Below are 27,299 nucleotides of genomic sequence, written 5' to 3'. Positions count from 1 at the left end.
AGTCGCTCACGTGTAATGTGCTCGTGAATGGGGAGGGGCGAAAGCAGGCGTTTTCTACATCTGTTTCCATCGTTCAAGATCAGCAGGAAAAGCCGTTGCAGGTAATTGTGTGTGTTTTATCTTCTCCCGTCGAATCCATTCGTTAGTTGTTATTTTTTTATTTTTTTACTAAGTAATGTATCTTCTTTTCTTTTCGTTTTGGTCCGCTATTGTGCGTCTCTGCGCAGCGCTGGTGCTGAGTGGTTCTCAGTGTGTTGAATTAGCGCTTTTACTACGTTACTACTATATTATCTTACCGCCACGGACCGATGCTTTTGGTTTACCGTTAACGCGCGGATATTGCCTGAATTGCTTTTGTTTTGCTTATGAAAGCTCAGTTCCTGCTCTTTGTCTGTGTGGGCGATGTTGGTCGGTCTGCCTGTCAGTCCCTAAATGATGTCAGATTCCAGTGGCTCCTTGCTAGCGAAAGCCATCTGACTTTGATCACGTTCCAACTACGCGCGTGGCTTTAGAAAACACCGACTACTTTGGGTCGCTGTCGCTTCTGAAGGAGTGGTGCTGAAGTTACGCAAGTCTGACTTGTTGGGCCAGTTTGTTGGCCGTTGTGGCCAGTGTGTAAACGTAGAGGCAAACTTCTTCTATATTTAGGGCTTTATTAAACCAAAAGTCTGCTCGAACATTTTAGAATGTGACGAGTCACAGCGAGGGAGATGGCGAGTTATGGTTGTGATGCTTTTGCCCAATAATGAAGCTAGTTTAGCCGTCTGTACGGCCCAGCTGAAATACATCCTCTATTTGTTAGTTACCAAATAACGACGCTCAAAACTGTCCGCGCGCGCCTAGCACGTGAGTTCCCTCCCACCACCAGTGCTTAGCTCGTCCTAACTTCTTTTGTGCTCGAGCCTGCACAACCAGTCTGGCGTCATTGCTTTAACAATAGCACGCGCAGATGGACGGATGATTTAGCTACACAACTTAGTACATGTTTATGTAGCAAACAGTTTAATTTTAAATAAACACACAAAATGAAACCACGCAAGGTGAACAAATAAAACAGATCAACTAGCTTCCAATGTAAACCCCTTTTTCTCTCTCATTCTGTCATGTAACAACCACAAATTTCTATATAGTGCATGGGCGGTTCTAGACAGGGGCCAACAGGGGCTAGTGGCTCTGTAAAACTAGTCCTGGCCCCTGTTCTGAAGATACGATACTTAATATGTTGATATGAGCTGGCACTGAAACCGTAACTGATGGTTTCCCTAAACCAATTTTATTTACCTTCACAGTTTTACTTTAACAATCATTTAAAAATAGGATCACAGTTTTTTATCTGCTAGATCTACCGGCAGTTCCAAAGCTGCAAGTGGCTCTGGCTCACTTAATATATTAACTGATAAAATATTGCCATGTTTTTTTGTTTTGTTTGTGTCATTCTTTTCTTCTTTGCAGCCATGAAAAGGCATCTGCCCCCCCACCAGGTAAATTTGGTCTAGAACCGCCACTGATATAGTGTGTTGGGGTTTTATGTGGCACACAATGGAAAGAAAACTGCACTTTTTTTCAAAAAAATATTTCACAAATTACTTGCCGCGCATTAGTATTAAGCCCGCTTTACTCCAATACTGAATATTACACCCAGTGCAATAAAGCAGCTTCAAAAGCTGCCTAATTAGTAAGTTGACTGTGACTGTGTGGCCACTTTGTTCTGTGAACGTCAGGTATGTTAGAGAGCAACGGAGGACGACACTGAAGAAGTGTGATTTCTTTTAATGTATTATTACCAAACTGCATCCAGTGACGGCATTTAATTATATATTTGAATTTATTGAAGTCGTGTATCTAAGAAAATATACAGAAGTCGTAGTCATGACGTGATGAAATGTGTCACATCATTTTGCAGTGCACAGTGCTCATGTTTCTTTGGGAAAAAAAGCTTTTACTAGAGCGCATGGGAACTGGAGACAGATAGGTTCTATCTCAGATTCCAGACCTGATATAAGGGACACACTATCAGAAAATGCATTATCTAACCGTGCCAAGTATCTCTAAAGTACCGCGCTTTTTGGAACAAAAGGTGCACTGGACTTTATGGCGCATTACATATTCTTCCCAAGTGAATACGATTTTTGAACTTAAAATTAGAACAATTCATCTCCATCATCTTTTTTCAAGTGCAGAATATCTAATTATCTTATTTTAGGGGTAAAAATACTCATTCCATTGGCAAACAGTCTTATTTAGCTGCTGAAATCAAGGAAAAATACACAAATTTCAAGAAGATTTTACTTACTTTTGGTTCCCTTTTTGCAGTGCGCCCCTCTGCGTCCACAGCTCTCTATCCGTCTCTGCATGGAGGACAGAGTAGCTGGACCACACTGCCCTGTTTCTAACATAAACCCAAAATAAATAGAACTTTTATATTGAATTAACTTACTAGGTTTGTTGTTGCTAGCGCGTACTCCAGGCTCAGGCATGAATACACTTCTAGTTTCAACATTACAGTCAGGCAGTCTTGTAGACAGCTCAGGGGTCCCATCAGGTAGTGACCCAGTGTACCGTGAAGCTCTGAATATCCATCGAGCGGAGCGGCTTCGTTGCTAACCAAAGTCATACTTACACATTTTAACAGATTTTAGAGCGCATTGTACCACGTAAAATCAGTCAGAAAGCACAACGCTAATCATATATAAGGCACACTGGATTCTAAGTGCGCCTTATAGTCCAAAAAATACAGTAGTTGTCCTGACGCAGAAGGGTAGAATATCATATCTTGCACGATAACTCAACAGGTCAACAACTAAAAGCGTCTTTTTTTTTTTTTTGTGCGTGACATGATTGTGTTTTGATATCATCAGGAAGGCCAGATAGAAGTCACACAGGGTTCAGGACCAGATGAACAGGAAGGATGTCACGGCTAGAGATAACTGTTGTACTTACAACAAAGGGCTAATGTACGGCCATTAGCGCAGATGCTGAACACGTGCAAGGCCTTTTCACATTTTTGTCACGTTACAACTAGAAGCATCAATGTATTTTCTTGCAGGTTTATTTTAAGACCTTTTAAGACCACTATGAATGAAATTTGTGACAACACCACACCTTCAAATCATCCCAGAAGTTTTAACAAGGAACGCTTTTATCGTAACCAATTTATTTATCAAAGAAGATTAAATTTTCTTAAATAAAAAAAGATTCAATGATCTCACTGTTGAAACTGATATAACAGCTATCGTCTGAACCAAAGTAATCTTCCTAACACAGCCGTAATATATGTCTACACACAACCTCACCCTACGTGTCTCAGCTCACGCCCTTCAGCACCAATCTCAGTTTCTATGGATTTTATGTCTGGTTCTGTTTTCTCCTGAGCGACAGCTGAGATGGAGTTTGTCTCCATTAGGATGAAAGACTACGGCTGATTCTGAAAACGTACTGAAAGTGGTTCGGAAAATCTGTCGCTGCCCGCTGGATTTGTAGAAATGATTTAGGCGCTATTCTTAAAAGTTATCTTTTAAGAATAGCGCCTAAACTAAGTAGAAATCTACTTAGTTCATTTTTTTTTCTGAGAAACTATAATGGTCACAGTTTAATGAATGGCATAACAAAGATTTCCCCAATTAGACAGAGAACTGTGTCTTGTGAATGTTAAAGATGTGGTATTATCCAATGAATCTAAACCTTTCATCAATAAGCGGACATCTTTACTGTTTCCGTTCACTTACGGTAATGCACGTTACTTTGCATTGATTGTTCTGCAGTCTCAGGGTGTTTAATGAACTGCTATAGCATAAAGGGAAAAAAAAGGAATAAATTCAAATGATTTAATCTGGATTACATAGTTTGGAAATAGTTTTTTTTGTCCTTTTAAAATAAAAATCTGTTTCAAAGGTCCCTAACTTGACAGTCCGATTGAAGAGACAGGTTAAATATAGGTGGCTTTCATTCAGCAGGGATAGGAAGCTGTCCTGAATCACCCTGAAGGCCTTTTCAAAGAGAAGTCACAGAACTCCAATATTTAGCTTTTCTTTTAAATGTCTTGTCTGCTGAATCAGGATTGATAAAATAAAATATGAAGAGTGTTATGTCTGTGCTCTTTTTGCCTAGATCTCGTGGGGTGAAACGTGACTTCATCAGACCAAACTGTGTAGCACGACACAAAGGACACAAGGAAAATATAGATAACATTGAAGGTCTCACAAAGAATGTCATTTTTAAAGCTAGCATCTGTTTGTGTTGGAAGATCCACCCTGCAGGAAGGCTCGCTGAGCATTTGGGGTTATTGAAGAAGCCTTGATTGGTATATTGCAGCATTTCACAATAACATGAGGGGGGGGGGGGCATTTGAGAAAGAGCAGCAGAACAGTTCAGCGGTAATTTCTTCTAGAGAACACAGTGCATTTCTGTCAGCAGCTACTGTTTGGACACTTGTAAAATCCACCAGGCAGTTAACTCGGGCACCCCCGCCCCCACGTTCACATACCCACAGTGCAGCGACTGTGAGGCGCGGGAGATGGGTGGCAATCAGTCGCATGGCTGCATAGAGAGAAACAAACGGAGAATTGTTTCCATCAGGTGGTCCTGGAAGATCGAACGGCAGCGTCCACGCCGCTCAACTACAGCTTTGAGAGCAAAGGAGAGGAGAATGAAACTCACTAAAACATTAGATTCACTAAAGTGTAAAAAAAAAGAAGGTATTTCTGTCAAATCTGACTCTTTCTGCATGTTTGCAGGCCTCTAAAGTCCAAAAGAAATCTTTTCAATGATTTTAACAGCCATTTACGATTGTTAAATTCTTGTGGGAGACTTCAGCATTTCTATTGACAGACACCAAGGCTGCCGATCACCCTGTTTGACCGGAGCGCCTGGAAAACTGGGCCGGCCTCTCTGGGACAGCACTGGGCTGCTTTAAATCCTACTTAAAGGACAGGCACTTTGTGTCTGTTGGTAGCTTTATACCAGGGAACACAAAAATCACACACAGGGTTCCCCAAGCGTCCATCTTTTCTCACGTTCTATTTGTCTGCGGCACTTTGAAAAGGTCCTCTTACTAAAATGTGCTCGAAAAATACAGGGTTCCGGCGGATCCTTAAAAAGTCGTAAAAGGCATTGAATTCTGTATTACAAAACTAAGGCCTTAATTGGCATTAAAATGTCTTAAATCAGTCTTTCTTAGGTCTTAAAATTGTTACCAGGTCATAAATAGGATTTTATTTTTGTAATCCTTACCAAACGGTAAAATAATTGACACAATTATATTTTTTTTAAATTTACCAAACGGCTCATTGTAACCATTATTAGTTCCGTCCCGATAGTGGAACCAATATAAACTTTTGCGGCCGTATCATAGCTGCGAAAAACAGTTGGCACTGGTTATGTTGTGGTTTTTAAAACTGATTTATAGTTTATTTTAGTTGGGAACAAAACAAAGTTTGTGAATTCAGTTCAGTAGTTGTATTTGCGTGTGTTTTTTAGCTTTCTTTCTATATGGAAAGTTTTGCAAAATTTTAAACATGTCTACTGGGCCAGAAAATAATGGTTTTATGTTAAAATAAACATTTTGGTGAAGTTGTCGCAACCAGGTTTGTCTTGTTTTATCGTGAAGTTGGTCTTAACTTTTTATTTCAAGTGGCATTAAAAGGTCTTAAAAAGTCTTGAATTTAACTTGCCTTATGCTGTATGAACACTGAAATAAAGGCGCCTCACAAGGGATGAGGAGAGGTTGAGTGTTCCTCCACGTCCAACGTGGAGGAAAACTGAACACTGAACACAACGTGCCTGTTTCTGTTTATTCAAAAGACGTTTAGAAAATCATTCACCATGGTCGTTCCGCCCGACAGCTTCCGTGCGCGGGTTTGGCCTATCACATGACAATCTCTATAAAATACGTTGACGTCTGTGGTTATAAAATGAAAGGGAGGGGAATCTCGTACTGTGTTGTCAGCCAACGTCTGCTTGGATTATGCCTCCCCTCTATTCAAATAAATGGTTCAAATGTTTGAAGGGAGGTTCCGTTGATGAGTGTCGGCCATTCGTCTCCGTCCTCCCTGCAGCCAGTGACTGACTGCTTGGCGCTCCCCTTGCTCGGGTCTGAAAATTTAATTGAGAAATTAGAGCTCAGAAATAACTTTTAGAGGAGGTTTAACATCAGACTACTACTTTTTCCTGTTTACTTTTTGATGTAAACCAGCCATTTGCCAAAACAAAGCTTAAACGCGAGGTTTCACCGTCGTCTTGTGTTCGACAGCAATGGCGGAGGCTCATCAGGCGGTAGCGTTCCAGTTCACCATCACACCAGAGGGCATTGACCTGCAGCTGTCCTATCAGGCCCTCAACCAGATCTACCTGTCCGGAGTCCGATCCTGGAAGAAGCGAGTCAGCCGAATGAAGGTGAGCGTGTTCCCTCATTTCCTGGTGGCGTGCAGTGGAAGTTTTCATGGAAGGTTACGTCTTCATCCGTCACATGCGAGTCCGTCTCATTTTTGTAACTAAGTTCCTTTTAAGTGTCTTTATGAAATGTCGTTCAGTTTGGCGCAGATGCCCCACTGGATGAGCTTGGAATTGAGACAAAATAATAACTAAAAAATGATGGATGGACAATATATCGGCATTAACATCAGCATCGGCCAGTCATTTTTTTAACATATCGGAATCGGTCCGATAAATAAAACCGGGCTGATATTGACATCTGTGTTTATTTCCATCGAGTTGCCCTCTGTGCCTGTGTTTCAGGAGGAGGAGGGGATGGGGTTGGTCACAAGTTTGTTTTTGGTCCTGTGTCAGTAATGCATTGCAGCCAGGATTGTGGGGTTTTTAAATGAAGCAGAGATGCAATGTCAGCAGTGTGGTCATTTTTCACTGTCGAAAGAGATGCACGAAAAGCAGCGTGTCAGTATCGGTACAAAATTGTGTAAAAATTCATCATCCCTGAAACGTAAACGACACACACACATTGGTAAATATCAATTATCGGATATATAACGGCAATGTTAATATCAGATATCTATATTGGCCCAAATATTGATATCGGTGCATCCCTATTTTTTTTTTTTTTCATACGAGATGTACACCAGGTTTTAAAGGTATGGTACCAAAACTAAACAAAAACTCTTCTCCAATACTGTTGCTATGGTTTGAATTCATTTTAAAGACAATGGAGAGGGTGACCAACATTTCTCTGGCTGTATGAACCGTAGAGTAACGGCGCTGCCACCCCCACCTGTTGCTGCACATTAACGGCCAGCTGGCTGAAAAGTGTGGCGACTGAAGGAAGTCCACTCTTCACTGTTGTTTAAGAAATGCTGCTTTAGAACTGCCACTAGAAAGCTACAAAAACAAATGATAAAAGCAGCCAACTACAGGTTTTCTCCCGAGCAAAAAGCCTTAAATGTTCACTACCTGATCTAAGCTGGTTAGAGGCTCATTGACAATGAGGGACAGTATTCTTTACAATGAGTCATTGTAAAGAATACTGTCCCTTTTTTGTGATTCTCCTCCTAATAATGTAACACTAAGCACATTCCCTTTCGAACTAAAGCTACATTTAACAGTTGTCTCTGTAATGATCAGAGGCTGGGGACCCAGAATTCAACCAGACCAGCAGAGGTTTGTTCAAAGGAAAGGCTCTTTAATAACAAAATCAAAAACAAACAGGGAAAAATCCAAAAGAGACCGTCGAACCAAAAGACGGTATAAAAATAGACGGACGAGCAGGGCAGGAACAGGCAGGACTGAATGGCTCAGGTTTCTGGAAAACAGGGGGTCAAAAATCCAAAAGCAAACCAACAAACAGAAATTTGCAGGAGGAGACTCACCGACATTCAACAAGACAACCTGGCACTGATGTCTGGTCCCAACAGTTTATATGGAGGTGGAATCAGGTGAAGCCGGTGAGAGGTGATTGCAGCAGGGGTGGAGTCAGGCAGGTGTGCAGAGTAAGTAATTAGACCAGACATCAGTGCAGAGGCTCAAAACAAGAACAGATCAAAAATTCAAACCTAAACTAAGAAGCTTCTGACAACATAACTAAAACAGTAAACAAGAATCCAGACAAGACAGAACTCAAAAACAGCCAGATAAAAGACAGGAGAGAGAAGGAAAACTAAAACTAACATAAACCAGAACAGAACTCAGAATATTACAGTCTCTTAAATGGTTTTTTTTTACAATCAAACAAGAAACAAATGTTATTCCTTTCATTATTCTAATGATAATAATCAATATATTGTAGTATTTTAGCAACAGTGATACTTGTTGCTTTTCTGTTTTAAATAACAGCAATAAAATCACGCTATGCATTTTTGTTTTTACATTTTGGTGTAAATACAAAAAATAGTATATCACATCATGTTGTTGTATTATAAATTTTTTTTTTACCTCAAGAATACAAAATGACCAGGGTGCAAAACGAGGCACCGACACTACATTTTACCATAACAATAAATTCAGTTTGGGGCATCAAGGTCATCACCTTTACAGTTAAGAGACAACCAGATTGTTCCAAGACATTTGCCACAGATTTTAGCAGAAAAGAGTTTGGCTTTATAAAATTGTATCAGTGGTTTTTGGTACAGGTTTTCATCCATCCACTCATTCTAACTTATCTCCAGCACTCATTGGGCAAGCGGTGGCGTACACCCTGGGCCGGTCGCCAGAGGTTCTCTACAGATGTTCTCCATCCAAAATGTTAATGGGTTCACTCACATTTGAAGGAGATAACAACAGTAACAATGTAACAGATCATTTGACGGTGATACACATTTTCAGCACGGCCCTTTGTCTTCTGTGCCGAACGAATACAGCGTTGCTTTAAACCTGAACACATGCTGGAAGTTTTGTTCGTAGCTAAAGTTTGGAATTCTAAGTTCTGCTGAAGTTAAAAAAGTGAAACAGACAAAAAGTGTTATGTGAGAGCTCCCATTTATCACTAAGTCTGCTGTTTGGGCATAGCACGGTTTCTCCTTCAGCTACAGTGATGATTAAGAAAGAAATGTTGACTGAACCAGCGCCTTTAATCTGGGCTTCTCAGACTTGGGGACAGCGACTAAAGTTTAAACCAGTGGCCTTACCCCGTATTCACACAGACTCCATCTGTGCATAATCAGCTCCGTCAGAAATAAAAGCCATTCTAGTCAACGTGTTATTTCCCACCAGCTCTGTGGTGCTACGGCATGACAGAGAGCCCTCCTTCGTCAGCGGTCAGAGATATGGATCAAGTATATAATTTATAAAAACCAGATAAGCCAGGCAGGAAGTGTAAAGCAAATCTAGTGTTATTTCAAAATAAAGGGGAGAGATGGGCGTGGCTTTCTGGAAGCGTGAACGGATCATACGTGGATCCAGTTTGCATCGCCGTATGACACATTTTGCAGTGGAAGAACGGAGCGGACAACGAACGCTGTCAGTGTGAAGCTGGCATTAAACTCCCGCACCCTTTAGATGCCTCTCTGTTCCAACATACCCGACTGCAGTTTGTGCTCATTAGCTGAGCTCTGAGCTTGGCTGCTTGCTAGTGATGTGGTTTAGCCATTTGATTCAGCTGTGTAGGGCAAAAGGACGCATCTAAAGGTTGCAGGACACCAGCCCTCACGTATCTGAGTTTGAGACCAGTGGTTTAAAATCACCTGGTTAAAAAACTAGGCAGGTTTTTACCTTCTAAAGCCGTATTTACCCAACTCTGGATATAGTTTGTCAATTCCCACTAAAAAAGGCTATATTTAGCATTCTCCATGCTATATGTTTCCTTTTACAGTTTTTACCCATTCTTTAAGTTTCTTTACAGCAGGCCACTGATAGCAATGTCTTAATCAGTATTTTCAATTTGTAATTAAATCATACTTTAACCTAAAATACAGCACACAGTGTTCTACAGTTTCAGTTCAGGTGAATAAATGGACAATCCAAGACGAGGTGGAAGTTGTTTGTCTCAGGCTAGCCCCACGTTGTCCTACAGTATGTCTAATCTAATGGGCCCTTCTGCTTTATTTTTAAAGATACAAACTATAACAAACAATACAACGTACACCGAACAGTTGGTCAATTAGCATTAATATACATTGTCCATTTTTCCTCAAAATCTTCGAATTTTGCTTGTTGCACCCTTACCGTAAAAAGTCTTTCCATACTGTGAATTTCTTCGACAATGTCCGTCAGTTTTTAACTGTAGGTGTTTCTTGTTTTTTACCGTTTGTGTGTGATGGTGGAGCGCTTTCAGAAAGAACTGAGCGTAAGTCCAGTTGCCTCCAATTTGCACAGGTAACTTAAAGCATGACTTGCTGTAAAGGACGTTATGATGTGAATTTGAAGTCAATTAGGCTGTAGATGAAATTGCAATCCCAGCTTTGTTATGGGCCATGGAGTTTAGAGCCACACTGGCCCTCTAACGACATGAGGAAAACCATGTGCAGGATTTGTGATTGAGTTTAGAAAGATCTGTATAAACTACTGACAAACTGACTAATACATACAAGATTAAAGGAAATATGTTTGATTTCTGCCCACAGAAAAACAGGCCGCCACTAATGGAAAACAGAGCTTAAAGTGAGATCGGACTTTAGTGTGTTTTTCATACCTTCGCCCGACTAAGTAAGAAATGCCCTTGTTCCTAAGATGTAATCACGACTTGTCAGTACCCGTGCAGGTGTGTCAGGCTTTACAGCGGTGTGCAGGAATGTGATTTGTGAACAGGAAGAGAGAAGGCCAGAAGACTCTGAGGAATGGTGTCAGTTCACAAACATGAATCTGTAAAAGTCCCAAAAATACAGCAGCTGGATACTTAATAAAATGCTGTCTGGTCAGTGGTGAAGCTGTTTTATAATGTTCAACAGCTTAGCATGCACAGTAGTCTGCCATGAGCACCTCCTGAACTCTGCAGGGCGTGTGGTCGCCCAGAGGGTGTCATGTCTGCCGTTTGGGTTCTTCTTGCCTGCTACGGGGCCTTGCAAAGTGATTTACATCCCTTTGACTCGTCCACGTTTTGTCGCTTTAGATGTGATCGGAAAACGTTGCACCCGGTGGAGGAATGGAGGGAAAATAATGAGTGGCTTTTCCAAATTCTTTACAGATCAAAAAGAATGGGTGGCAGGCATTTATTTTCAGGCCGCCCGGTTGAATACTCCGACATGTGGAAATTTAAAAGAAACGTCACTTGTCAGCTTTCTGCTGGAGGTTTCAATGCTGAAACGCAAGATTCAGAAGAAATGCGTAAGCCTCTGCTGTGGAAAGGAGGCACAGGGTCAGAGGTCAGCTCCCCGGGTCCAGGTCCTTCAGTTCCACCTGATGCCACTCAGGGAGAGAGAGAGGGAGTCTACGGACACGAGAGGCCATCATGTGGGGGAGTCCGGGCTCATTCCAGGGCAAACTGGAACGTTCTGCAACCTGGATCCAAGAGGACAGTGGAAGAGAGAGCTCAGCGAAAAGGAAGTCCATATATGGCCTGCAGTGTAACAAAGACACCCGCCACGCCCTGCTCACCTTAGAGACTCTGCTTCTTTTCTTCACAGTATCATTAGTGTATTAAACCCCTCTTTATATGTTAATCATGTTGGTACTCATGTATGTTTAGAGCATTGCTAGGAGCTAGGGTTGTGGAGCTTTTCAGATTTCCTTTTTACCTTTTCATAGATTTCGCTGCTTGAAGTTTTTTGGGGGGCGTGAGAGATTCGGGGATCCCACCCACTACGGAGTGGGATCCCTCTGCAGGGCGAGACCGAAGCTTTTTTTTGTCTTTGTTCATCTCTGCCTTTTAGAAATACCTGAAGAAGAAGCTTTTGAATCTTTGTCAGTCTTTTATAACCTGATTTTTGTATCTGTTCTTTTTAACCTTTATTAATTTTTGTCCTGTTTTGATCACATTCTTTTTACTCAAAAACTGCATCTCTTGGATTTTTTTTTTTTTGGTAAGTGTCCTTCCATCCTTTAAAAAAGTTTTTGGTTCTTGATTGGGTAATAAAATAAAGGCATGTGCGGAAATTTTAAGGTGCATTATTTTTGGCACCCTCCCGGAGTCACACCGTTGGTCCTGTAGGAGACAAAGAGGGTGTTTTCTGTAAAGAAATACAGAACTTAAAGAGAGATGAGAAAAAAAAACGCTCTTGCTACAAAGAAAAAGACACAGTAGCCCTTCTTGCTGGAGTTCTAGTGATTCTGGCTCTGCTCTCAACAGGTTCCCCCATCCTGTTCACTCATAAATCTCTTCTCATTTCCATGTGTCTTATATCCAGAGCAGCCGTGTAGGTTTTATATTTTATTTTTATTTGTTCTCTGTTCTATTTTTTTCCTATTTTTTATTTTAAATCCCACCCACTCTAGTAAGCTTGATTGGGACATTTATTTCCAGCCAGAGTATATGTAAACTCCCTGGAGTAGGATACAAAGGTGTCAATTCTGCTGGGGCCTTTCAGGTTTATCTGATTAACTATAGCACTCATTGGTTAAAGTTGATAAACTAGGACTAGCCTTGGGTCAAATAGGGTCTAGGTCAGCAGGTTGAGCCGACGATACCAGCATTTGCAGACTAGCAGCTGCAAGTCTTTGAGGGTCTGGTTCTACCAGCTCTGTACATCTGGAAATGTTTATCCATTTCTTAACTGCAAAATTGTTTGAGTTTAATTTGATTTGCAAGAAAAGCAAGAAAAAATGTGCATCTGTGTCAATAAGCAGCTTTTATTGTCTTGCCTGGCAATGCAGCATTAAGAATTGTTATCTAAATGCCAAAAAGAGCCCAAGAGGTTTTACTTTCACAAGTGGAGCCTTATTGGTTTCGCCATAGTGCTCCGCTTGATTTATACATACAAGAAGCTTTACTAGATTTTATGCTGGGACAGTTTCATGTTAAATGGACACAAAACAGGGAAGTTAAAGGGGAAAAAAGGGGAGAAACAGTTGAGACAAAATGCTTAAACGGAGAAAATGTGAAAGAAAACGAGGAGAGGAAAGGGAAAGGGCAATATGACACCCTTAGTCTGCTTCTACACCTGCCAAGAGAGATATAAAAAGAGCATCAAAAATAACCGATGAGGTATTACAGGTACAAACAACCAATACCTTAATACTATAAGAATATAGTTTATTATTTAATACAAAATGTGTGAAGACAGCTAAAGATAATAATAGGGGTTTTGTGTATAGAAGTGAGTCTGTAAGTACCTGGATCCAAGCACCTGTATTTGTGAAACGGTGTTTGTGAAAAGTGCGCTTGTGTATGAAAGGTTTATCCATGAGAAAAATGCTCAATAGTGGTTGTGAAGAGCCAAAGACCCGTAAAGTAAAGGTGCCCAAGAGGGGCCAACACAGGAAATCTGTTTCCCCCACCCAAGGGAAGAGGAGAGGGGGGCCCAGGAAAGCCCCCAATAGTCACAACACCGAAGCCACCGGAAGCTCTGGCGAGGAGCCTGTGGACTCTGCCTCCAGCCATGGGCCTCATGGGTGCACCGCCCCCGGCAGGCAAGAAGAAACCAAACGACAGAGCCATGGGGGATCAGGCCCCGCGAAGCAGCCGCCAGGAGTGAGCCGGCGCCTGGCCGAGCACCCATCCCCGGACACCGAGGACCACCGACGCACCAGCGAGTCACTCATTACTCCAATCCTTGTCTCGTCTCATGACATCCCTACCAGACAGCTCGCTGCACTGTTTCCATGTCTGTTAAATTTAAAGTGTCCCTATACCTTTAAAACTTTAGATCTCTGTCTCTGTTCTTTTTGCCTGTTGCTTTCTGTCTCCATAGCGGATAACCACACTTGGCATCCATGTATTAGCAGGCTAGGCTATCTTTAGACAAGTTGCATAACAGTCCCCTACACAGTTACTTACATTTATATTAGATTTACAGAAACGGCATTTGATGAAAATCCTTTGATACAATCACTTGTCAGAAGTTGAGATGGTTTACAGACTAACACCTCATGCCCTCAAGGTGCAGGAGATCAAGTGTGTAAACAGTCAATTTTAGATGAGGAAACATGAAATGCTAATATAAAGAAATGATGTGGATTTGGTGCAATCATGCGAGGTCTTTTCTTCTTCTGTTGTTACAGAACAGTGTCATAAAGGGAGTGTATCCTGCTAGCCCGTCCTCGTGGCTCTTTGTTGCCGTAGGGATCCTGGCTACCATGTATATGCAGTCGGATCCCAGCATGGGGCTCATCGCAAAGATCCAGCAGCATCTTCCATTAAGGTAGGCAAGCCCTGGATGTGTTGGTTTAACAAACCACCAAAAAAAGTAACAAAGACAGTGTCAATGTAGAAATACAGGGTATACTACAGAATGCACACACTACCATGACTGGACTTCCTATATACAAACAAAGGCGGTGTTACTGAAAAAGTGTGCATTGTGTTACACCTGGCAAAAAACTAGCCATGCATTTTAGAAAAAGAGGATCCTACCAACATTCAACGGTGGTGGCGTAAGTTTGATACCCCGGGACTGTTGTACTTCTTCAGGACCCGCTCAAGTTGCTGTAGACCAAAAACAAAACGTGATTACATCGTGATTTCTGCTTTCTAGCAGAAAATGCTGATTCCAGCCTTCAGTTTATGAGCTCAAGTGCTCCTGGGTTATTCTCCCACGAGCTTTTACGTCTCTGTGCTCCTCCGCGGTGGCGTAAAAGACAGTTGCTGATAGTTGCACACTAGTTATTATGGTTAGCAGGTGGATGGGTACTTACATGGTGCCAGGTTCCCCTAATAAGTGACATATTGATTTGAAAACTGCACCTTGTATTCTTTGGGTTATCTTTGTCTTGTATTTATATTTGTTTGACCTTTAAGAAACAAAAACAGCTGAAATTAGTAAGGGGTCAGTTACTTCTCCACTTTTTTCTTTTGGAAGCAACAAGTAAGTCTCCAGTGGTTCCACCCCAATCTTGAGTCAAGTCCCAAGTAAACACACACAAGTCCTAAATCAAGTCCAAGCCCTAAACTTTGGATTTTGAGTCTCACACAAGTGATTTGACCAAATATGCCTGTCAGTCCTAGATTAATAATAAATCACTTTTAAGGTATTGCTGGAAGGCGTTTTTGTGAGCCAGAACAAGCAGCAAAAGCAGCTGAGCTTCAGAAACGTCTGGGAATCCCTGCTGACGTTGCTTTTCACACTAGACGTTATTCAAAACAAATTAAACAGCTAGTAAATAGAGAAAATAATGAAAAAGTGATCCATAATAGAATACAATAAAACAGATGTTTAAAAATTCTGAAAATGATCTCCCGGTTAACCAACAGTGAAGGTACAGACCTGCTGCTACATGACTAACAGATCATGGAAATAGTTAGCTGAGTTATTTATCCAATTGTACAGAAACAAACGTTGGATTCAAGTTGATTTCTTTATGCATGATTCTGGCGCCGCTATCTGCCAGCATGGATGCAGTGACTTTGTTACAGTTCAGGCCTAAAGCTCCCAGACATGCCGCGCAGACAGAATAATCAGAGGAAAAATCTTTCTGAATCATCAAGAAACTGGAAATCTTACTCCAAACCTTAACATTGCAAGGTAAGCAATTGCAGAGCGATCCGTCAGAGGTTAAAGCCAAGTTGTAATCGTTCCTGGGTTCACATCAAAGTTAAAACTTTTCCAGGCCCCAAGATTAAATTACCAGACAGTCGCCTTTCAACTGTAGTTTAAAGTCCACATGTTTCACATACTTAAATGTATTAATTTAGCGATTTGTTCTCTCTTGTTTTACATCTGGGCTTAGGAGAAGTTACAATAAACCAGCCAGGAATCAATACAGTTTACCCCGTAAATATATTATTCTATATTCTTATTCTTATATATATTAGGAACTTAAACAAAGAAGACAAAGTTATATTTCTGGTACCTTTAGTGTCATTCTGTTTTGGAATTAGGCCTGCAATATAATTATTCTAAGAAGAATTGAAGAAAAAAAAAACATCTAAAAGCTGCATTTGTTATTATATTAGTATTCAGAAATATTTGTTGGTTCTTTATAAATTTGAGACAAAGGTTAAAGATAGTCTTTTCAATTTAAAGGGTCAGAGTAGAAGCAAAGTCAAAAGTATTTGGTGTGAAAGTATCAGCCGGCTCCTAATTATGTTGCGATTTATCAGGTTGTGTCCGAAGTCATTAAATCTATGCTTCTTTTTTTCTTTTTTGTGTTTGTTTGGTTATAAATGGTGGTTCTTTTAACAAATATAAAGCCTTGTTTTACTAATCTTTGATTCTACATTGTAAATTGACTACCCGTTTTAACCACCAGATGGTGCTGTTGCTCTTTTCGAGTCTTATTTTTTCACAGCCAGATTTGAACAGGAGAGTTGTATGTGGTTTGATCAGATTTGATTTGGTCTGTCAGAATTCGTTCAAGAACAAGCTTTGTGATGATTTGTTTTCTTGTTTTTCTCTGTAGTCTCCATGTTTCCCTCAGCAGTCAGGGTCAAACCATGGTGTCAGCTCTGGTGTTCAGCACTCTGCTGTGGCTCTCCCTCATCCTGGCGCTCCGCTTCTGCCTGAAGCTGCTGCTCTCCTACCACCACTGGATGTTCGAGCAGCATGGGAGAGTTTCCAACACCACCAAAGTCTGGGTGGTAAGACAAGTTGCTTCTCAGCGTCACTGCGCCCTGCTGTGGCCGCTCTCATTTGCGTTCTTGACAATGTTTTTTGTTCACATTTTTTGTAATTTATTAACAAATTTGTGATACAGTAGATTTGAATTTAAAATCTGTAAAATAAACTGTTCTCTTCATAAGCTGAGTTATTTTATGTGATACACCCTGGATTCTTTATTCTTATCAGAGTCTGATGAGGTTATTTTCAAGAAAGAAGCCTTTGCTGTACAGCTACCAGACCTCACTTCCTCACCTTCCTGTTCCAGCCATACAAGACACACTGAGCAGGGTAAGTCTTCTTCATCATATATGATATCTACTGTACCTGGCAAAGGTATTCATACCCTCGTAAATTTTCCTTTTTGTATCACATTACAGCCACAAAATCGAATATATCAACACCGCTGGATTACCTGTTTTTGTCTTCCTACTAACTGCCTGTTCATCTCTCAGTATCTAGAGTCAGTGCGCCCTCTGCTGACGGATTCAGAGTTTGAGCGGATGACAAAGTTGGCCGATGAGTTTGAGTCGACCCTGGGACACCGGCTGCAGCGCTACCTCAAACTCAAAGCTCTGTGGGCCACCAACTATGTAAATAATTTGATTCAGACATTAAATGAGAAAATGCAAATTCTTTAGTGTGCAAAGCATCTTGCTTCAGTTGTTAATCCCTTTCTTTCTTACATTTATATCTTGGTTTCTTGCTGAGTTACTGTCTGCAAGGCTAATGTTTATTTGTATTTGTGATTTGATCTAGTATAATTGACAAACCAGGGATTATCCAGCATTGTATAGAACATATGAAATACATTGGAAGCACTAGTTGGATAAGTCATCACTCACAATTGTTAAAGTCTAAAGGTTTCTTCTGTAGAATTGCTTGTTTCTGTATAATTTTGGGGAAAAAGAAGAAAACTAACAGATATGTGGTTTGTGTTCCAGGTAAGTGACTGGTGGGAGGAATATGTCTACTTGAGAAGCCGAGGGCCAATAATGGTCAACAGTAACTATTATGGCATGGTAAGAATCTCCTGCAGCACCACCTGTTTATAGCTTTGTTGTACAGAAATGATAAAAAAACAAAGCCAGTTCTAAATCAGTGTCACTAAGTCACTTTTATTGACTTAAAGCCTCATAATGTTAACATAGAAATGAAAAATAGCATTGAAAAAAAAAAAGATATTAAACATCCTTTAAAACAGACAGATGTGACAAGTTCCTTATATACTCCACATTTCAAATAGCTTATTACTTTTACGGTTTCCTTCTGTAAAATGTAGTTTTAATCAGTGTTAGGCCTGGTCTCAACAAGCCCAAGCTCCAGTGCCTATCTGCCTATCTTTTCCCTACAGGACTTCCTCTACGTGACGCCAACATCAGTGCAGGCAGCTCGAGCAGGAAACACTATTACTGCTCTCATGCTCTACAGACGCAAAGTAAACAGGGAGGAGCTCACACCGGTGAGAATATACACATTGTTGGACCAAACAGCTTATTTTCAGATTTTTAAATATAGCTCTGACTGGTCAGATGTTTGGGAAGTCAAATTTGTTTTTCAGAATTGTAATATAAGAAGAGCTGTTTTCTCTATCCTTCCTGCTGAGAGTGATCATTGTTTATATTAAGGGCTTAGGTGAAGTACACTGTATGTAAGAGCAGTTGCTGTAAAACAGGCACTTGACATACAGACACTAAAAGCTCAAAAGAACAAGACAGGTAAGGTAAGTTTATTTATATAGCACTTTTCAGTAACAAGACCTTTCTGACAGTACAGCTAAAACAGAAAGCAGGGAAAAAGCACAGTAGAAGAGGTGTGTGTGTGTGTGTGTTTGTCTGTGTTTGTATGTGAAGTGTAATAACACTTGCAGCCATTAGTCTTTGATAGATTTGATACATTTTTTAACATTTCTAAATCAGGCACAATTTACATAATACCCAAACAGTACCAAAAGAACCAAATCAAAGAGGTACCAACACTACACAGTAAGAATTAAGTGGTGAAATAATCAGAATACAAGAATCAGACGTTTTTTTAGAAATAGAGATCCAAACGTTTCTGGCACCACTTCACTACCTTTCAAGGTACATGAAGAAGGTCAACGAACCTGTAATATGAATACTTCAGCAACACTTTAAAAGAGCGATAAGCGAAATTTCATTATTTTAGATAGAAATAACTAAAAAATAGTGGCGAGAAGAACTAAAAGGTGTCTTTTCAGATGGACTATGGTACGTAGTCACACTGCATTTTCTGTGTTGTTCTCCAGTCTCTTGTTTACATAGCTGGGCCGGCCATGCGTGCATGTACGTCCATGTGAACAGCTGGCATGCAGGGTTTAGCCACTCCCTGCCCTAAAACGCCACCGTCAGAGTAGTATAGTGTTGAAGCAGCGCACATCCAGCAGATCAAAATAACCTCTTACTAACAGCATTATAAAATTATGGGTTCTTTACTTCTTCACTAGATATGTTCCTCAGAATTGTGAGGCTGTTTTGCTGTGTAAATATAATTTGCAAATATGTGCATACAAGGTGGTAAGAGGGGGAGTGGAAAGGGGGGAGGGGGTGGAGAGGTGTGGCTTGTAACACAACTTGTTTTGGTCTACAGACAGTGCTCAAAACCCACTTAGTGGTGAAAAATCATTTATTCCTTATAAGTATAAGGAATAAATGGCCTCATCTACATCACACTCAATATTTTCCCTTGCAATGCATCTAGGGAAAAATCTTCTTGCATGCCTGATCCATCCTTGACATGCCTCTGCATCTATATTGTGGGCAGCAGCAGTCATTGCATTGAGCAAGAGCTTCTGGTCATAGGAGCAGTGATCATATACCTTCCATCTCCATGCACTGAAGAATTCCTCTATAGGAATAGATACAGAAATATCTGCATATACTGTATAGCAGCAATACCTGTTCTCCAGTCGAAAAACTCTTACAATAGATGTAACCATGTTTCTATTGAGAACAGGTTGGCCTCTTTGTCCCGCCCCTCTAAGGGAAAGACCATGATTTACCACATGATCAATCACAGTTGCCCAAATTTTATCTGCAACTTGAGCCATTCCAGCTACACTTCCACCTCGCAAACAGACTTTTCCTCAGGCTCCTCTTCCCCTGAGCCCTCTACTTCTTACTCTGACTCTCATCTGCCTTAGACCATCCATGCTTGCAAAAACAACACACAACATGGCACCTTTTAAGGCCTGCAAACAGATTGCAAATTGAAAAGTTGTGTGAAGAAGTGCTTCAGTGATTTCATTCTGATCAAGAAGTTTCTAAGAGCTTGGAACATATGGTTTCTGTTTGGCTACCACAGCTAAAGCAATGGAGTTTGGACTGCATGAATGACATCTGTGTTAACTGTTTTGCAAAAGGGCGGGGAAAATGCGTCAAACCAATGAGAATGGTTTAACTCATTAGCAAGAGGAGTCTTTTGCTCTGTTTAGATGGTGATGATGAAAACTGAGAGGTAGCCAGTTTCTTCAAACAGGTCAAAGCAATCAATAAAAACTGTAATCCTGTGGCACTAATGGCAATTTTTTTCACTGTAGGCTGACAGGAAAGGGAGTTTGAGTGAGGGGGAAGACATGTGGCCAAAGACCTCAGGCCGTAATCAAACGTAGGTCAGCCATGTCGAGGACTAAGGCCTCCGTATCTGAGTCATGTTCACTACCCCTGCGCCATTGGAGCACGCCTGGGGAACCAGTTTTTTAACTGTTAGCCACTAACCAGCTAAATATTAATAGATGGACCTTTGCCTAATGGAGAGACGTAAATTCAGACTGGAAAACTCACCTGTTCCCCTTCTGTCTCATCATGCGCCTATGATCCAGCCAATCTGTATCAAGTCCTCCTCTTACCTCAGCCAGTCATCCTACAAGACTTTGCTTAAATGCCCTCCGTCCATGGAAATCCTGCTCTTCAGCTGAGCTTTAACCCACCTCCCCCTCATCTCCTCCTTCATGCTCTCAGGCTCCTCCTCTCCTTTGGCCTCCACCACCAGTGTCTGGACCCCTGGGGAAAGACTTCACTAATCCTAATCCTAAAATTGAACATTCAAGCTCAGAGCCATTTGCAGCTTTTACATCTTCTGCCAGGGTCCAAGCCTCAAAAATGTTTCTGATTTATGCCAATAGATCTGTCTAATTGCCTTTTGTGTCTATGTGAGTCTTTCCATGTGGAAATGCACTTGTGTGTCATTGGATCAAATGAGCATATTTTGATTGGCTAAAAGCTACTTAACTCAATCGAGTGCTGGATGCTTCAGCTTGAGTCACAGAAGGTCAACACATTTACAGGCAAATTTCTGCAGCTGGCATTTTGCATGGCAATTTTTTGCTAATGAATATTAAAATACATAATCGTATACATTAAGTGCATACATTTCACAGGATAAGAATTCAGTGTTATAAATCCAATGTTTAATAAAGGTCAGATTCTACTGAAACAATATTTCTTTCATAAAATAACCACCCACCTCCAAAATCTAGCTCTGCTCATAATATCACTGCATTTTCTTCTTCTAAGACTGAATTTTTAAAACCTTATTGGTACTGACACTAGCTAACTTTAGTCCTCCTCTTCAAGTAACAACATCCACACAGAAGAATGTTGATATTGCTAACTATTAGTGCTCAGGCATGATCCGTTCATCAACTGGGAAAATGTCAGATCTTTTTTCCGACTGGGGCTCATAATTGGCGGGCCACCAACTGAGTTCTAGGATACAAGTGTGATAGTAGAAGTTTAGTAACCACAATAACCCAATTTACTTGACACTGTTAAGATGTGTAACTTCCTTTGGAAACTAACTCATTTTCAGGGCTTTAAGAAATGTTGCTAAAAGAAAATAATCGAGAAGCATAGAGATTTATAAAAGCTAAAGGATGTTTTCATGATTCTGTTTCAGAGTCGCGTTCCAGGTACTGTGATTCCTCTGTGTGCAGCACAATGTGAGAGGATGTTCAACACCACTCGAACACCAGGAGTTGAGACAGGTAATAAACACGCAGAGCAGGAGCACTTTTAAGGTCTGGAAACATTAGTAGCCTAGGCCCAAAATTGTTTCATTTTCACAAGATCAGCTGCCTCATTTGTAATGATATAGGACATGTTGTATCAGTTCTTTGTCTTGACTGGATTTTAACTATAAGTGCAAATGATTTAGAATCTAACGAAAAGGTTTTCAATAACTTTACTTTAGTTTTAATCATTTGTTAGTGGTTAAAGGAAATATTAAGAAACAGAGTTTACTATTGATGTAAAACATTTTGCTAACAAAGATGACAGCTTTTAAGATATTTAGAGAAATCTTAATTTCTGCTAATTATCATTCTGCTTATTTCTGCTCAGTCTGACAAAAGTTTTTCTTAAACATAAAGAAACTATGTTTTACTATGGGTCAAATGAATGTGCCTCTTTTCACACCAACATAAATGACCTTTCTACATTTTACACTCATCAAAGTGTTTCCCTGCTGCGGCTCCATGGGTGTAATTTGTCACATTTCAAAAAAGGAAACTGGTATAAAGTTGATTTTCTTAAATATTAGTAAAAAAATTAACAACAAATGTATTTATTTTAATAATGTCGAGCTTTCCAAACATTTGATTATACCTGATTCTCTAAACATGATCCTACTTTCAAGAACCATTCGTTTTACTGCCATCTTTCCAGGCTTTTGTTCTAGTTATGAACAAATAATTTTCATTTGTCCTGCTAAAAAATTAATGAATTAAAGCATTTTACACTGTCTGTTGTTCTCCATTGAGCATGGGACCCATTAGTGCAGTCTTAACACTCACATTATGAGGCTTTAAACACTATTAAATATCAAAAAATGTTAACTTTAAAATATAACACAGAGCCTCATCCTGGAGCTTTCTTGGACTCTCATATTTTGTCCTGTTATAAGTATGAATATTTCAGTAATTAAGAACTGAATGCCTAAAACTGTATGCATTTTGTACTTTGAGTAAAATTATATCTTTGTTTAATTAGGTTATATAATGTTACACGTTACACGTATTATTAAGAAAAATAAAACAACTAATAAATGGTACAGCACATAAAAGGAGCAGAGAAGAGGGAGGCTTCTCTACCACATTGGGGGCATTAGAGCCCTTATTAGCCCTCCTTCAAATAACCCCTCTACCTCTCGTACGAATTCACCACTAGATAGAGCTTGAGCACTCTCTGTAGACCAAAACCAGATATGTATCAAGCCTATTTGCAAAGGATAACTACACAGCAGAACAGCATCACCTTTCTGAAGAACATGTCATAACTCCTAACTTTATAATGCTGTTAGCAAGAGAATGTTTTGATCTGATGGGCGTGCTCTCTGCCATTTTGTGCCTGGCAATGGCATTTTATTGGCAGGGACGGAGTAAGCCCTGAGTGTGAACTGTTCAAGTGCACATACGAGCATGCGCGGCCGGCCTGGCCATGTAAACGAGATAAGACAACAACGCAGAGAGATAGCGTGTGACGGTTATACATAGTCCATCTATAGGTACTCTGCCTCTTTTAAAAGACATTACTGGTCATATGAAGTCTGCCGGTTCTCCAACTGATCCGCTTCACCTTACACAGACACATTCAAGTGTACACATAAAACGTTACATGCTGAGCCCTCCCTTCTATGTGCAGTTCAGCCTTGCACAGACACCACATTGTAATTTAAAGGCTGATTTAAAGGAACAATAAGCGCAATTTCACCACTAGATGGGCTAGTTAAGCACCGTCTGTTGACCAAAACAAGACACAACACACCTCTCTCTATATCACAAATCTAAGCACTTATCCTCTTCAATTTTACATTTTTTGTCAAAGAAAGAATGCCCTGAATGTACGTGAGGATCAGCAACTCACAAGCCCGCCAGGCTGCAGTGAACTCTGTTGGCTGACGTACCGTCTACCTGCCTCACATAACAGCAACGCTTGGCTCTTTGCTGGTCAAACTCTAACCAATAACCCACATGATACACTTGTAGCATTACACTGAGTTATTGGATTTTGGACAGATCAGATGGTTTGAAGGAGGAGTGTCATCTTAGTCAAAAGAGAAAAGCCATCACTAAACAGAAGGGGAGGATTGCACTTCCAACTCCCCATTGTTTACAGCTCGGTCCTCCAACTCATTCCAAAGAGATTACATCAGCAAGCTCATCATCATTCAGGTGACCAAGTACTCCACTCACACCAAGTATGGATTTGGATCTGATTTAGAATGCGCCTAGGAGGATGGGCCTCCATGTCCCTAAAAAGCAGCAGTTCACCAGCTACAAGTTGCTCAAGTGCGAGCCGCCAGAATTGACAACGACTCCTGGATAGGCGTTGAAACATTTCAGAAAGAACTTAACGAAAGTCCGGTTGCCTCCGATTTAAGCCTGTTTTCTCTAACAAGACTGTGACAGCAACAAAAAGGAGCATCTGTCTTCATGCTGTTACTCACCTGTCTGGAGGAGAAAATCTAGCTCCAAGTCAAACTGGAGCTGTTTCTGCTCTCCAAATGCTCTCCACCTCAGAAATGCGAGGCCAATCTTAATCCTCGTTTTGTCTCTTTCTTTATCTGACAACTTCTTTGCCAAAGACTGTTGCTTCTTGTGTGGTAATAATGGGTCCTAATCGTCTGTGGGCTAACACATTTTAAGGGCAGGGAGGGGCTAAGCCCTGAGTGGCATGCATCAGAAGCCATCACAGCTTTGTAAAAAACAAACTGGAGAACAACACAGAGACATGGTGTGTGACGTCATACCATAGTCCATCTAAAAATATACCTTTAGTTCTTTGCATAACAATTTTTTAGTTCTTTCTTTCTAAAATAATGTTACTTTGCTTATTGCTCCTTGAAATGAGAAATTATAAAGAATAAGCAGGTGAAGAGTGTGCACATGTTGTATATGCAAAAAGCAAATACCACATTGAATCCATTTCCTGTCCTTTACAGATGTGCTCCAACACTGGCAGGACAGTGAGTTTGTGGCTGTATACCACAGAGGACGCTATTTCAGACTATGGGTGTACCGGGCAGGTCGCCTGCTGTCTCCCAGAGAAATCGAATACCAGATCCAGCGAATCCTGGATGACCCTTCACCACCATTTCCCGGAGAGGAAAAACTGGGAGCTCTCACTGCTGGAGAAAGGTAGCAGCTGTGCACCATCTGTTGGTGCACATGAGAGTGTGACCAAACAGTTTTAATTGTAACTTAAAACTTCATATGATTGACTTTAGAACGAATTGCTCTCACTACTGAAATATGTATGAGAATAATGTGTATGAATTGGTGATTTGAATTAAAATGATTATTATTATGTTTGTGTTCACCCCCTCCAAAAGGGTCCCTTGGGCTCAGATGCGGCAGCAGTTTTTCAGCTCTGGTCTGAATAAAAAGTCCCTGGATGCCATTGAGAAGGCGGCGTTCTTCATAACGCTGGATGATGAAGAGCAGGGTATGAAGGGAGACGACCCTGCCGGAAACCTGGATCGCTACGCCAAGTCTTTACTTCATGGCAAATGTTACGACAGGTGAGCTTTAAGAAGGAAATAACTAGGGCGGTGCGGTATGACCTAAAATGCATATCACGGTATAAATCACCAGCATGCAGTCAAGCTCTGCAGAGCTCTCCTAATGAAATCTATTTAATGTTCGGCCATATATTTCATAGCATTTTCTGAGTCATTTCTCTGGTCGTCCAACTTAAAGTTACTGTTACCAAGCTAATATCGACCTGTGCTATTTTTCCCTGTTACATTTTTCCTCTGTTAGGTGGTTTGATAAATCTTTCTCCATTGTGATCTACAAAAATGGGAAGAACGGCCTGAATGCAGAGCACTCCTGGGCCGATGCACCAACAGTGGCTCATCTTTGGGAGGTGTGTACATCTTACTTTAGCTGTGGAATGCTTAAGAAGTTTTGCTTGAGAAGGCAACAGTGGTTTTGTAACACAGACGTTTGTTCTCATCAGAATGGAACCAGGTATCATGGCCTGGAAAGATAAAGTTTACAAATTATTCTGAACTCTGGTTACAATTGAAGCTCTTCAAAAAAAGAGGGCCGGATAACTTGAGTAGTCAATTCTGATAATGGTTACCGTGCATCATCTATTTTGTATTCATTTTTACTTTACAAAATGGCTTGATTTTGATTGGTTGCCAAGGAGATTGCCAAAACAGTTGCATGCTTTTGTACTCTGCGTACTGTGAAAGTCACATTCAAAACTATTTTATTTTCAAAATGCTGTGTTTTCTTTGGAATAGAGACACTGGCAGAGTGTCCGTTATTTAGGGTGCAGTTTGGTGTTCAGAGTCAAAGTTGCTGTGTCTCCTGACCAAAGCTACTTGATCAGCCCAGTGTCGTGTTTTTCTTCAGTACACCCTCGCGACAGACGCCTTCCAGCTGGGCTACACTGAGGACGGACACTGTAAAGGAGAAGTGGATCTCTCGCTGCCTCGGCCTCAGAGGCTTGTGTGGGAAATCTCTCCAGAGGTAACAGCACTCCTTCCTGCAGGACGCGTTTGATACGTTTGTTAGCAAACACTCGCAAAAGTATTCACTACATCTTGAACTTTGTGTCAGATTTTATGTTGCAGCCACAGATTTAGATTTATTTTATTAAATAGGGAATTTGAAATAGTTTTACTTAGACTATAGCAGGACAGGAATGGTTGTTTTGGTAACAGAAGGAGCTCTCAGGCTGCAGAACATGCATATTCATTCTCACTGGAACAAACTAAACAACACATTTCAGACCAGAATAGCTTTCAGGCTTTGGTGTTGTTTAATTTCTTGGTATGTCAGTGATCATTAGGATGATTTCCTAATGATAAGGAAATTATTGCACAGCCCATCATTAGATTTAGACTTTGTACTTTTTAAAGTACTGAGTCCTGCTATATATATTTAATTCTCTTGGCTCAGTAAACTTGCTATGTTTGATCATAAAACCTGTCTGATTTCCTTTTACTCTTTCTGTTAGGTTCAGCTCAGGTTGCAGCTCTCTGGCTGTTTGCCCAGGCTTTGGCAGAAGATGTGGACTGCCACATCTTTCCGTCAGGGATTTCGGAAAGGGTCGCATCAAGAAGTGCAAGATCAGCCCAGACGCTTTCATACAGATCAGCTTACAGCTGGCCTACTACAGGGTAACTGTCTGAGCTCAACTACATAGAGACACATTTATTACAATTAGATCCAGGATTTTTGTAAACTAGTCTAACATTAGTTGAGTTCTGTAAACATTCATTATTGTAATGGCCAGACTTTAGGGAGTCAGTGCTGTTGTCCAAATTCCTAACTTTTTTTTCTTGTGTGGGGAAGCTGGTGAAGGCGGGCTCATTTAACTGCCCTGCACAAGCAGTGGTCTGGTCCACATCACTTTCATGTGGGGGAGGCGTGATTGTGCCAAGAAGCACATGCAGTGTTATTCACTAAAACTGGAAATAATTGAGCTTGTTATTAGTCTGACATCATTGTGTGCATCCCAAAGGCAGCAGCGCCGCTATGTGTAGAAGATGCAGACAGTTTGTGTCAACATCTTTGAAATAAATGATGAAAATTATATCCGGGACCTGGGAAAGGAATCGTTTCATTTTCTGAATGCAACCCCAGTCAGAAACACCCGTTACATAATCTCTCCAGACATCCATGACTCATGAAACTGTTTTAGAGGAATTGAGAACTTCTGCTATTTTGAAAACCTTTTCTTTTATTCAAGACAACTT

The 27,299-nt window shown here is 40.7% G+C and overlaps 2 protein-coding genes across 2 annotated transcripts in view; both read left to right on the top strand.

The window, feature by feature from the left end:
- On the top strand, positions 1–26,100 carry LOC118566339 (carnitine O-palmitoyltransferase 1, liver isoform-like). Its single transcript, XM_036148084.1, has 13 exons — positions 1–101; positions 6,248–6,390; positions 14,035–14,174; positions 16,372–16,549; positions 16,758–16,859; positions 17,024–17,161; positions 17,513–17,590; positions 17,923–18,030; positions 21,486–21,573; positions 24,528–24,723; positions 24,918–25,106; positions 25,348–25,453; positions 25,951–26,100. Exons 2-13 carry the CDS (start codon positions 6,250–6,252, stop codon positions 26,098–26,100), a joined length of 1,614 nt encoding a protein of 537 aa, XP_036003977.1. The 5' UTR covers positions 1–101; positions 6,248–6,249.
- Positions 6,248–27,299, top strand: part of cpt1cb (carnitine palmitoyltransferase 1Cb) — a gene marked incomplete in the record, with an annotated part of 56,655 nt that continues 35,603 nt past the window's right edge. The window contains 1 exon segment of the mRNA XM_036148528.1: positions 6,248–6,281.

This window comes from Fundulus heteroclitus, chromosome 16 (assembly GCF_011125445.2).
Source record: "Fundulus heteroclitus isolate FHET01 chromosome 16, MU-UCD_Fhet_4.1, whole genome shotgun sequence".
Taxonomy (NCBI): domain Eukaryota; kingdom Metazoa; phylum Chordata; class Actinopteri; order Cyprinodontiformes; family Fundulidae; genus Fundulus; species Fundulus heteroclitus.
This window is presented reverse-complemented; position numbering and strand designations above follow the sequence as displayed.